This window comes from Carassius gibelio, chromosome B21 (genome assembly GCF_023724105.1).
Source record: "Carassius gibelio isolate Cgi1373 ecotype wild population from Czech Republic chromosome B21, carGib1.2-hapl.c, whole genome shotgun sequence".
Classification (NCBI taxonomy): domain Eukaryota; kingdom Metazoa; phylum Chordata; class Actinopteri; order Cypriniformes; family Cyprinidae; genus Carassius; species Carassius gibelio.
This window is the reverse complement of record NC_068416.1, coordinates 27,071,510-27,084,586: the sequence shown is the minus strand read 5'-3', so window position 1 is coordinate 27,084,586 and position 13,077 is coordinate 27,071,510. Positions and strand designations below refer to the sequence as shown.

The 13,077-nt window shown below is 34.6% G+C and overlaps 1 protein-coding gene across 16 annotated transcripts in view; it reads right to left on the bottom strand.

Moving 5' to 3' along the window:
• Window positions 1–13,077, bottom strand: part of LOC127986079 (transcription factor 4) — a 149,627-nt gene that overhangs the window by 21,221 nt on the left and 115,329 nt on the right. For 8 of the 16 annotated variants that reach the window (XM_052588285.1, XM_052588281.1, XM_052588288.1 and 5 more), the window contains 6 exons: window positions 10,014–10,147; window positions 9,717–9,852; window positions 8,666–8,736; window positions 7,476–7,554; window positions 4,685–4,761; window positions 4,367–4,573 (listed from right to left, as the gene is read on the bottom strand). In XM_052588285.1, coding sequence (XP_052444245.1) covers window positions 4,367–4,573; window positions 4,685–4,761; window positions 7,476–7,554; window positions 8,666–8,736; window positions 9,717–9,852; window positions 10,014–10,147 — 704 coding nt within the window. Of the gene's footprint in view, window positions 1–4,366; window positions 4,574–4,684; window positions 4,762–7,475; window positions 7,555–8,653; window positions 8,737–9,716; window positions 9,853–10,013; window positions 10,148–13,077 lie in introns of all 16 variants that reach the window. The other 8 variants (XM_052588284.1, XM_052588278.1, XM_052588279.1 and 5 more) reach the window with 2 other exon arrangements.

The window sequence follows — 13,077 nt, the reverse complement described above, 5'->3', positions numbered from 1 at the left end:
GCTGGGGTCAGTCCATATTAGTGTCTCCACATGATATCTCCCTTCGAGTAGGATGTGGCCTCCATAGCACACTTCTTCCCTATCGTTACTGTCAAGAAGTAAACAACAAACAGGAAAGGCATGAAGCACCTTTCATGAAGGTCGAAATCCCTTCCCTTTAGAAGTTATTTTCCGTGGAAGGAACAGCAGCGATGTACTCACCTTTTGGTCCCTTCGTGTGCTATGGTCAGTGAATTTGCACTGGGGCATTGGGAAGGTTAGGACTTTTGCATAGCACCTGTCTGACACGCTGCAGCTTGTCAACACTTGCAACGTCATAGAGTTGTGACGGGGGCAGGCTGTGGTGCTTTCCATGGACCCCTAATGTCGTTACGACATAACTCAAAGTGACGGACAGATAGGGAATGTCTCGTTTATGTACGTAACTCTCATTGCCTTATGGAGGGAACGGAGACTTTATGTCCCCGTGCCACTACCTCGAACAATCGCTGGTTGCCAGGGACAAGTTCTCGGCTCCATGGCATAAAACTTGATGAGTGGATGCACCTGTTGCCTATTTATACCCGTCTGCACGGGGAGTGGCTCAGCATGCAAAGTCCACTAGCTAAATTTCATTGCCATTTTCTCTTAATCAGAAAGGATTCGGGCTCCCAAGTAAGACCCTTAATGTCATCATAACATTATGTCTGCGTTCCCTCCATCAGGGAATGAGGGTTACATACATAACCGAAATGTTATCTTTAATAATAGTGTGTTTTGTCTCATTACACTGGCAAATTTTCTCTGTTTTAAGTATAAACAAGCTAAAAACTAGTGAAATAATTAGCTGGTGCAATAAACAAAATATAAAAAACTAAGTAGGACAAGAAGTCATAATATCTTAATATGCACAGCTGCCTCTCAAATAAATGCCTCTAGTTTTAATTTGATTTCTATACATTTTGACTGGAAATTTCCTGTTTATGGCAGTAATCTTTCATTTTCCGTAAATCATTTTGTCGCAGATTTTTCCTTGTCTTAATATCTTACGCAGAGCTGCTTTTCAAATAAAATAATAGATTTAACTAGAAAATTACAAAAATACTTACTAGTTTACAGCACTTCATAACAGTTACCTTTAATTAGAGTGTATTTTGTGTACATTTTATGTATAAACAAGTCTGCTAGTGTAATAAAACTAAATGCACTTACAGTATATTAAAAAGCTACCATGGGAAAGCAATAAAAACTTTTTATTTTTGTTTTGCTTCCCAAAAAAAATTTCTACTTATTCTTAAATTAAGATACATTTAGTTACGAAGTAAAAATGCACATTATGCATTTTATAAAAAATTTATCAAAATCAATCTTATTACATTTTGCATCTTAGTTTAAGAAAGTCTATAAAAAAAAATTGGGAATACATTCGCATAATATAATAACAGAGAGTGAGTTATAAGAATGATTCATATGAAGGATTGAGAATCAAACTTGATGGAACTCCAAACTCAAAGATGAATATCACTTAATTCTGCTGAACTATTCATTTGTGATACTGGGAAAGGAAGGTCTCCTGCACACTTTGGTGAATCTGTGCTCGCTGAAGTTCCCATACTACACTAGACGTATCATGTAACAGCCAGTTTGTGTGTGTTTGTGTCTCTCTAATCATGTGAGCACCTGTTTCCAGCATGAGCTCAGCAGCAGATCTCATCCAGCTGTTCACTCATTCACTTCTCATGACCCTAGCCTTCACTTCCACCGAAGCAGCAGCAGCATTCAGCTAAACATCTTCTTCTGTTTGCCACAGAAAGTAAAAGAGCCATAGACGTGAAATAAATGAGGATGAGAAAATTATGACTGAACCGGGTTATTATCGTTAACTAAAACTAAACTATAGTTTTTATTCAATAAAATAAAGTAATTGAAATATAATAAAATATTTAAACTTTCTCATTTCAACTAGTTGCCAATGCAATATTTCTCATTATATTTTGTTAAAAAAATTTGTTAAAAAAATTATAATAAATTAAAAATAACCATATATACATATTTAAAAAACAAAAAACTAATTAAATTAACAAAACTCGTTGGAAATGATATAACAATATTTTTAAATGATTAAAATGCCAAAGAAACCATAAAAAATTACTAAAACTTTTATTTAGAACTCAATAAAAATGATGAATATATATTAAAAACTAAAACTGATAAAATTGACAAAATGACTAAAACTTTATTAAAGTGAAAACTTGATCAAAATTATATATACATATTAAAAAAACTAATGAAATTAGCAAAAACTCAATAAAAATTGTAAATGTTTTACTAAAATTAAAAAAAACACTCAACAAAATTACTTAACTGAAATGAAAATTAATATTGAACAGTATATAAATTAAATACAATAAAATATATTTCAAAATATTAACAAAAACTGCAATAGTATATCAAAGATTGCTAAAATAACACCGCAACAGAATGCTACATTTTTGGTGAACTGTCCCTTTCACAACACTAATCTGTGTGTGAGGTGTGAATGTATTACAATCCAAACACACACACACACACACACACACACACACACTGGTGCAAGTGAATAAATAAACAGCAGTGTCAGTGTGACACTGAGCAGAGATTCAGGACCTCGTCCACAGCGGAGCTCGTCCAATCAAACGCATGAGCAAACCCACGCCTGACATGTCATTAAAACAGCTCGTTAACACTGGAAACATGTACATAACTCGACCTTACAAAGAGCACTTCATCAGAAACACATCAGTCTGAATTTTTACTCTTTTAACAGCCACTTTTGAGCGACCAGTACCCTAAAAAGTGTACGTTTTTACACTTTTGCATTTCCTTAAGGTGCATGTGCCTTTGCGAAACATTCATTTTCAATAGTTCAGTGCCATTTTTATGCATTTTAATGCAATTCATGTTCTGATGACTACATGAAAAGACATAAGCACATCAGAAATGGTTTATGTATAAATGTGCATGCAATAACGTGTATGTGTGTCGGACGTGCATTATATCTTCTTTTCTTCATGTATTCTCTCTCTGTTCTTTATTCTCTCCAGCTGTTCGAAGCTTTATGGATTGTTTTCAAGTCTTAAATGTGGAAAATATTACCAGCATCTTTCTTTTGAAGTCTTGTTCTCCCCCTCGCTCTGTTGTTTCCTATATTTAGTTCTGTGCTGCTTAACTTACAGTCAGAGGAGAGCCAACATCACTACCCACAATGCTCTGCTCCAACCTGAACTAATAACACTTAGACATCACAGGACCACATCAGTGACGTCATGTTTTAATAATTTTGCTGTGTGTTTATGTACTTTTTTTGCAGTAAAATTAAACAGCTAAACAATAAAAATCATATTGTATATAACTAATTTTTATTTCAGTTATATAAATAAAAATGTCTCCTGAAATAATAAAAAAACTACTTGAAATTCTGAAATGTCTATTCATTTTTATTTTTATATATTTTTTTAATATATATTTTATTTATTTATTGTTATAATTTTTCATCAAAACCAAAAAAAGAAATGTTTCCTTGGGAATAATCATTTATTTAATTTCAAGTAACAATTTTTTATGGTTTTACATTTCTTTATAATAATAATACAAACTGTATCAGTTTTCATTTTTATTTCACTTTTACATATTTTAACACATCAAGTTAACAAGATTAAACTGTTTCATTGAAATATCGAATAAATTCCTTTAAACCTCCTTGAAAAATTAAAATGTCATATTTTTAAATGTCTTTTTGATCGATTTGTTTTAAAGATTTTACTTAAAAAATCTTAATATTTTTATTCAATCTAAAATAAGTTAATATGTAATTTCGAGTAACATTTTTCAAAAATAAAACAAAATAATATATTTTTTAATTAATTCTTATTTAGGTTTTAGTAATTTTAACATCAAGTTATAATAAATGAGAAATTATAATTGTTTCCTTGATAACTAGCTGAAATATTATGCAATGTTTTATTTATTTATTTAAATTCTTTTAGAATTATATGTCCATATCGTTTTTTTTTTTTTTTTTAATAATTGATTTCTATTTATACATTTTTATTTAAATACTAAAATGAAAAAAAATGCTGCCCTGTCAACTAGCTGAAATAAAGTTTGATTACACTTTTTAAATATTTTTTTTTTTCAGTTAAAATATATTTACACAGTGTTTTTTTATGGTTTCAGTTCTAATTATTATTTCGATGATTGTAGTTTTTAAGTATCATAACTAGGTGGCGCTGCACACATGATGGGTCGACCCAAACAGACTGATCTAGACACAGAGAGATGCCTGACTCTCCGCAGGAAGTGGCTCCAGACGGCGGGAGCTCAGAGGTCAGAGGTCAGCGGCTCTTACCATGAGCGAGTGTCTGTTGGAGGGCAGCAGTCCGCCGCTGTATCCGGCGCTCAGGCCGCCCATGGCTCCGTTGTGAGAGTGAGACGGAGTGATCAGTCCGTGCATGTCTGTGTGAGCGCCGGGCATCGCTGTGGATCCCACCGCGTGACTGCGCAGCACATGGATGGCATCGTCCAGCCGCTCCAACCGGTCCTCGATACGACTCTGCTGCAGGACAGAGACACACAGCCAGCATCACCAAACCTGCTCGTTCAGTCTGTGTGGTGTCGATCTCGTCTGGTAGGAACAGAGTTGTGTTTGTGTGTCTGAATCTCTCACCAGCGAGTGAAGCGGCGGCTCGTAACTCGGGGACGAAGCTCCCTGACCGTTTCTGGACCAGACGGCTGAACTGGCAGCTGAAGACACAAAACATCACCATCAGCAACACTGACAAATGATGAGAAATAACAGCTTCAGGGGAAAGTCTTATTTAAACAGCTTGGTTAATACTTTTAATTCGATTTTTTTTTTTTTTTTTTTTTTTACTGAATTTTAGCTGAACTTTAACTTTTTTTTTTTAAGTTTTAGTTACCTATAATATAATGTCAGTGTTCAGTGCAGAATAACCAGATGACTGTGATTTGTATAATACCTTCTAATTAGTAGAAGTTATTACGTTATAACGTTATTATAGTTAACGAAAACTACAATGTAAATCACATGCACTCACACACACACACACACAAATCGGTTACTTGAAATAAAATAAAATATATACATTTGTTATGCCAACGTTTCTAATTTTTTACTTAGTTAAAATGAAAATGAAAAAATTTAAATGAAAAAAAAAAATCTATATGTGTGTACATATGCCAAAATTACTAAAACAAACTAAAATGGAAATAAAATATCAAAATAAAAAGTGATTAATAAAACCTCATAATATTAAGAAAAAAATAGATAAAACTATAATAGTCTCTGAATCATACTAAAACAACCCTGCATTGAAATACAATTGATATTTTTTTTATTTTCGATTTTTTAAAATAGTTTTTACTTTGTTCTACATTTAAAAATTTTTTTATATAATTTTGTTGTGTTTTTGTCATTTTTATAACTTATTTTAATATGTCTGCAATAGCATTTTATTTAATTTAATTTTATTTTATTTATTATTTATTTTATTTTATTTTATTTTATTTTATTTTATTTTATCAAAAATGAGGAATGATGCATTGGCAACTAGCTGAAATAAAACAATTTAAAAATTGTATTTTTTATTTAATTTCAGTTTGATTGAATTTCACCGGAAGCTTCATGAATACAATGGTTTTGCTTTTATTTTTGAGAGACTGATCATTTTTTATCCTTGTTTATGTGGTCAAATCTTTCTTCTGGCCTAATGCATTCCCCTCATATCCTATAAATCATAATAAACACATAATAAACACCCAGTCTTCTGTTTGAGGAGCTGTTTTCTTGATCTGATGATCAGCTGGTGGCTCTTCCTTTGATAGGTGACGATCCTCATGCTAATAACACCTCGTTATTCTTTCATTCCCGAGTTAAGATGCAAACTCGTTGGCTGTGTCCGGTTCACATCGGTAATTAGCGAGGAGCGGCGCTCGTTCATCAGTTCTCCCTGACCTTCACCTGTTTGCGTTTGCGGCATCCGCTCATTACGTACGGCGCGTCTAATTATGTTGTGTTTTTTCAAATGGTACTTCTTTACAGAAACACGCATTTCAGACGCTTCCCTGTATTATTAAACCTCATTTCCAAATGCTAATTAGCACATAATTACAGCCACATTCATGTGCAAATAAATTTTGCATGTATCCGCGCCGCCGCCAATGAGAAAATTATTAAATTAGTTGCTTAAACTTCCCTCGCATGTTTAAGTTTAAATATTAATTTGCGGTTGCGCATTTAATGGTTGTCGGTCTAATAACTTTGGCACTCGGAGAAATAGCAATTAGGTGGTGGTCGTTTCCATAGCGACGCGAATAATGAGTCGTTAATCAGGATTTGAGATGAAGTGTGTTTCAGAGATTGAATCAAATATGAAGAATGAAACATAAATAGATTTTCAACTTGAAATCAATGGCTTTAGCAGTGTGCAGTATATATATATTAGGTGATTTATTTTTATTTGCATAAAACCTGTTATTTTAATAGGCTATTGTTTTTTAATATTTTACAATTGTTTTGATAAAAAAATTTTTTACTTAAAGCTTGATGTTTTATTGTGCATTTTTTTTAATTGCCTGGGCAACTAGCTTTTTTAATCATTATTTAATCATTTTTATATTTTATATTATTTAGTTTTACATTTATAATTAGCTATAATAACAGTAAATAAGATATCCGAATTACGTAAATAAAAATATTATATTAGCTTACATAGCTTACTAATAACGAATACTAATTAGATTAAATTATATAAAAAAAAATAAAAAAATTCACAGGGTGGTCCTTTGACAACCACTATTTATTAATTTTTTACATAACAAATATTTTAGTTTAGTACAAAATTGTTTTCCTTGGCTTAAATATAATAGGCTTATATACAAATCTAAATAAATAAAAATAAATATTTTATTTCAGACTTGACATTTCATTTCCATTACAGTATGATGTATTTATCTGACAAAAGTCATATATTTTCAGTGAAAATTTTGTTACATTTTAACATTCACAATTTAAAATTAAAGTTACAAATGTTATATATATTTTTATATTTCTATATAGTTTTTATTAATTTTTATTTCAGTTTTAATTTAACCTTTTTTAAATACAATATTGGGAAGTACCTGAAATAAAGTTTTTTTGAGGTTTTAATTTTAGCTAACTGTAATAAACTTGGTGGCACATAACAGTCCTCAGTATATGTTGCATAGTTAAGCAAAGTAAAGTATAGTAAACAGAGAGTAATCAGGTGACTGACATCAGTGCAACCACACACACACACACACACACACACACACACACACACACACACACACACTCACACTCACAGACACACACACACACACACACACACTCACACTCACAGACACACAAACACACACACACACACTCACAGACACACACACACACACACACACACGCACACACACACGTGTGTTACCTGTGAGCGAGGGAGGAGATCCCACAGGAGTGGATGGGTTGGATGAGAAGCTGTTATTGGTGTGATCGGGAGAATAGATCTACAAACACAACAAACACACAGCAGTGACAAACCAGAACAAACACACACATCCATCATCATCATCATCATCATCATCATCACCTGAATTCATCTGAATGATTTATTTTCTAGCTAAGATTTTTTTTTTTGACAGACAACATGCAAGCTGTTTACTTTTTATCAATGTCTCTGGTCTTAATGTGAACGTTGCTTTAAAACGTATATTTATATAATCTTCAAATTACAATTAGTTTCTTCTTCTATGAAACAATTTTTTATGAAAGTTTGTTTCAGCCACAGAATAAATTAAAAAAAGTAATTTTGAGTTTAAATCTGACTTTTGTTTTTGCCACAGAATGAAAAATAAAAACTGTAATTGTCTTTTTTTTTATCTCACAATTTTATTTAATTATCAAAGTTAAAAACAATTTATTTAGTACTAAGCATAGTACAAATCTATTAACATATTAACTGGCAGATAACTCGAGACTTTCTGATATACAAATTATAATTAAACTTTACTTGGCATATTACTTGTGCACAATGCACATTTCTTAATATTAAGTCTAATATTTGTTAAAGTCACTTTTGATGAGGATTGTATGACAGTTGAATAACATCAGAATTTAAATGCAAGATATTTAAAGTGCACCTGAAGTATACTTGTAAAAGTTAAACTTTAACACAATAAATATACTAAGTATATCTTTAATTGTACTTCAGCACTATTTTAGCACAATTAAAGAGCATTAAATACAAATTTAGCAGACTGTAAGTACACCAGTTTAATATACTAAAAATGCAATCACATGACAAAAAACCCTTTTTATTTTGGGCATTTCATTTCTGTCTCCATGCTGAAAAATGGTGGGTGACTAGGAAGGGGTTAAGTACCGAAATATAAAAATTAATTTGTAGTATATTTAGCTTGAAATCAATTGTATTTCAAATTCATTTAAGTGCATTTATTTTTCACTAGGGTAGATACAGTATTAAAAAAGTCCCGATGACCTTTTATATTTTTTATTCAGTGGCGGAAACCTCGATCAAGTTGAATGTGTGGTGAATGTGGTTTGATGCTACTTTAGATCATGTGTGTATGTGTATCTGTGTTAGACCTGGTCACTCACTGAAGCCAGAGCCTTTCCTAATGCGTCTCCCGTCTGTGAGCTGCTGGCCGCTCCGCTCGGCGCTCGATTCGCTGAAACACAACAGAGCAGAGACACTTCACACCTGTTCAATTAAATAATCATAACACTTTAACCCCCGGTTCCACAGACAAGGCTTAAACTAGTCCCAGACTAAAATGCATGTTGGAGATGTCTCAACTAAAAATGTGTTAGCGTCATTGTTCTGTGTCAAGATGCACAACTTTAATATTTTCTTCTAAAGCATTTTTGTAAAAGTTGCTTAAATATTTAAATTTAACTAAGATCTAGTCCTGGTTTAAACTAAGCCCTGTTTGTGAAACCGGGCCAAGAAAATTATGGAAACTATATTAATGGAATTAAATTAAAATTAAAAGCTCATGGAAATGTATTAGTGTTGTCAAACAATTAATCACATCCAAAATAAATGTTTTTGTTTACATAATATATTTGCACATATTTTAAGTTTAAATATATTTATATACTGAGATCATATAAATGTATTTTAAATAAATTAGTGTTTTTTTATTCTTAAAAAAAATTATGTTCAGTGTTAGTTTAAGGACAAGAAAGACTTAAATAAGTAATAAACTGCATTTCTAAATCAGTAAATCTGCAAATATTGTCTTACTGTAAAGTTGGCTTGGCCTCCGAATATGAGTAAAATATTTTGTTGAGTAAAAATTGCAGCTATATTGTCATTTGTTAGTTAAAAATATTTTCAAAATATTAATTTCATATAAATATTTAATTTAATTTAATTTAATTTAATTTTTATTCAATAATAAAAAAAAAAAATCTACATGGGGTCAGAAAGGTTGAGAACCACTGCTTGTGACAGTTAATATTTTCTTAAACTTCACAAAAACATTTTGAAAACAATGGGCAACTGAACCTGATCACCTGTGGTGCCCTTAGCTCCTTCTGATTTATTATCCTAATATCCCACCTTTGCTTTTGTTTGCTCTGTGATAGAGTGACTGAAGTGAAGAGGATCAAATCTTCACTTGGCTTGAATTCGGAGGGGACTCACCCATGACGCTGTCTGTCCCATTGGTGGTGGCGGAGCAGGATGCCGCGCTGTAGTGGTTCGTCCCGCCGCTACGATGGAAACTGGACATGGGTGGAAGACTGGGGTTAATCTCAGCCGACGAGTGCGACGGGTAACTCTGAAAAACAGAGAGGGAGAGCGATTGAGACAGGTTCACTTCATTTTCATTCAAAAGACAGTTCATAGGAGTTCTTGATCATATATATTAGATTTATATGGCTTTATATATATATGTATAGTACATAGTATCATAGTCTTTGACTTCAAAATTGTGCTCACGAGTCTGTCGTGTGGATGCAGGCCGCAGTAGCTGCTGCTCTGAGCGCTGTGTGTAGAGTTTCCCAGCATGCTGTTGTATCCGGGCTGGTTCATACTGCCGGACGAGCTCCATGGGTCTGTACTGTGATGACCGTCTGAAATCACACATGAAACACACACACAAAACATTTAGCATTTTTAGACCATTTCTAAATAGTTGCTAGGGTGTTCTGAATGTTTAGGCTGTTGCTGTGCATTGTCTAGGATGTTCAGTGTGTTTTAGAGGGTTGTTATGTAGTTGCTAGGGATTCCTGAGTGTTTAGGCTGTTGTTATGTAGTTGCTAGGGATTCCTGAGTGTTAAGGCTGTTGTTATGTAGTTGCTAGGGATTCCTGAGTGTTAAGGCTGTTGTTATGTAGTTGCTAGGGATTCCTGAGTGTTAAGGCTGTTGTTATGTAGTTGCTAGGGATTCCTGAGTGTTTAGGCTGTTGTTATGTAGTTGCTAGGGATTCCTGAGTGTTTAGGCTGTTGTTATGTAGTTGCTAGGGATTCCTGAGTGTTAAGGCTGTTGTTATGTAGTTGCTAGGGATTCCTGAGTGTTAAGGCTGTTGCTATGTAGTTGCTAGGGATTCCTGTGTGTTAAGGCTGTTGCTATGTAGTTGCTAGGGATTCCTGTGTGTTAAGGCTGTTGCTATGTAGTTGCTAGGGATTCCTGAGTGTTTAGGCTGTTGCTATGTAGTTGTTAGGGATTCCTGAGTGTTAAGGCTGTTGTTATGTAGTTGCTAGGGATTCCTGAGTGTTTAGGCTGTTGTTATGTAGTTGCTAGGGATTCCTGAGTGTTTAGGCTGTTGTTATGTAGTTGCTAGGGATTCCTGAGTGTTAAGGCTGTTGTTATGTAGTTGCTAGGGATTCCTGTGTGTTAAGGCTGTTGCTATGTAGTTGCTAGGGATTCCTGTGTGTTAAGGCTGTTGCTATGTAGTTGCTAGGGATTCCTGAGTGTTTAGGCTGTTGCTATGTAGTTGTTAGGGATTCCCGAGTGTTAAGGCTGTTGTTATGTAGTTGCTAGGGATTCCCGAGTGTTAAGGCTGTTGTTATGTAGTTGCTAGGGATTCCCGAGTGTTTAGGCTGTTGTTATGTAGTTGCTAGGGATTCCCGAGTGTTAAGGCTGTTGCTATGTAGTTGCTAGGGATTCCTGTGTGTTAAGGCTGTTGCTATGTAGTTGCTAGGGATTCCTGTGTGTTAAGGCTGTTGCTATGTAGTTGCTAGGGATTCCTGAGTGTTAAGGCTGTTGTTATGTAGTTGCTAGGGATTCCTGAGTGTTAAGGCTGTTGTTATGTAGTTGCTAGGGATTCCTGTGTGTTAAGGCTGTTGCTATGTAGTTGCTAGGGATTCCTGAGTGTTAAGGCTGTTGTTATGTAGTTGTTAGGGATTCTTGAGTGTTAAGGCTGTTGTTATGTATTTGCTAGGGATTCCTGAGTGTTTAGGCTGTTGTTATGTAGTTGCTAGGGATTCCTGAGTGTTAAGGCTGTTGTTATGTAGTTGTTAGGGATTCTTGAGTGTTAAGGCTGTTGTTATGTATTTGCTAGGGATTCCTGAGTGTTTAGGCTGTTGCTATGTAGTTGCTAGGGATTCCTGAGTGTTAAGGCTGTTGTTATGTAGTTGCTAGGGATTCCTGTGTGTTAAGGCTGTTGCTATGTAGTTGCTAGGGATTCCTGAGTGTTAAGGCTGTTGTTATGTAGTTGTTAGGGATTCCTGAGTGTTAAGGCTGTTGTTATGTAGTTGCTAGGGATTCCTGAGTGTTAAGGCTGTTGTTATGTAGTTGTTAGGGATTCCTGAGTGTTTAGGCTGTTGTTATGTAGTTGCTAGGGATTCCTGAGTGTTAAGGCTGTTGTTATGTAGTTGTTAGGGATTCTTGAGTGTTAAGGCTGTTGTTATGTATTTGCTAGGGATTCCTGAGTGTTTAGGCTGTTGCTATGTAGTTGTTAGGGATTCCTGAGTGTTTAGGCTGTTGTTATGTAGTTGCTAGGGATTCCTGAGTGTTAAGGCTGTTGTTATGTAGTTGCTAGGGATTCCTGAGTGTTAAGGCTGTTGTTATGTAGTTGCTAGGGATTCCTGAGTGTTAAGGCTGTTGCTATGTAGTTGCTAGGGATTCCTGAGTGTTTAGGCTGTTGCTATGTAGTTGTTAGGGATTCCTGAGTGTTTAGGCTGTTGTTATGTAGTTGCTAGGGATTGCTGAGTGTTTAGGCTGTTGCTATGTAGTTGCTAGGGATTCCTGAGTGTTTAGGCTGTTGCTATGTAGTTGTTAGGGATTCCTGAGTGTTAAGGCTGTTGCTATGTAGTTGCTAGGGATTCCTGAGTGTTTAGGCTGTTGTTATGTAGTTGCTAGGGATTCCTGAGTGTTTAGGCTGTTGCTATGTAGTTGTTAGGGATTCCTGAGTGTTAAGGCTGTTGCTATGTAGTTGCTAGGGATTTCTGAGTGTTTAGGCTGTTGTTATGTAGTTGCTAGGGCTTCCTGAGTGTTAAGGCTGTTGTTATGTAGTTGTTAGGGATTCCTGAGTGTTAAGGCTGTTGTTATGTAGTTGCTAGGGATTCCTGAGTGTTAAGGCTGTTGTTATGTAGTTGCTAGGGATTCCTGAATGTTAAGGCTGTTGTTATGTAGTTGCTAGGGATTCCTGAGTGTTTAGGCTGTTGTTATGTAGTTGCTAGGGATTTCTGAATGTCTAGCCTGTTGCTATGCAGTTTCTAGGTGTTTTAGGCTGTTATTAAGTAGTGGGTAAAGTTTTCTAAATGTTTTAGGCTGTTACTGTGTAGTTGCTATGGTGTTCTGATTGTTGTAGACTGTTGCTTTGCAGAAATAAAGGAGTTTTGAGTGTTTTAGGCTGTTCTTATGTAGTTGCTAAGGTGTTATGAATGTTAAGGTTGTTGCTTTGCAGTTTCTAGGGTGTTCCACGTGTTTAGGCTGTTGTTCTACAGTTGCTAAGGTGCTTTGAGTGTTTACGTCTGTTACCATGCATATGCTAAGGTGTTGTTAGTGTTTTAGGCTATTCTTATGTAGTTGCTAGGGTGTTTGGAGTGTTCTAGGCAGT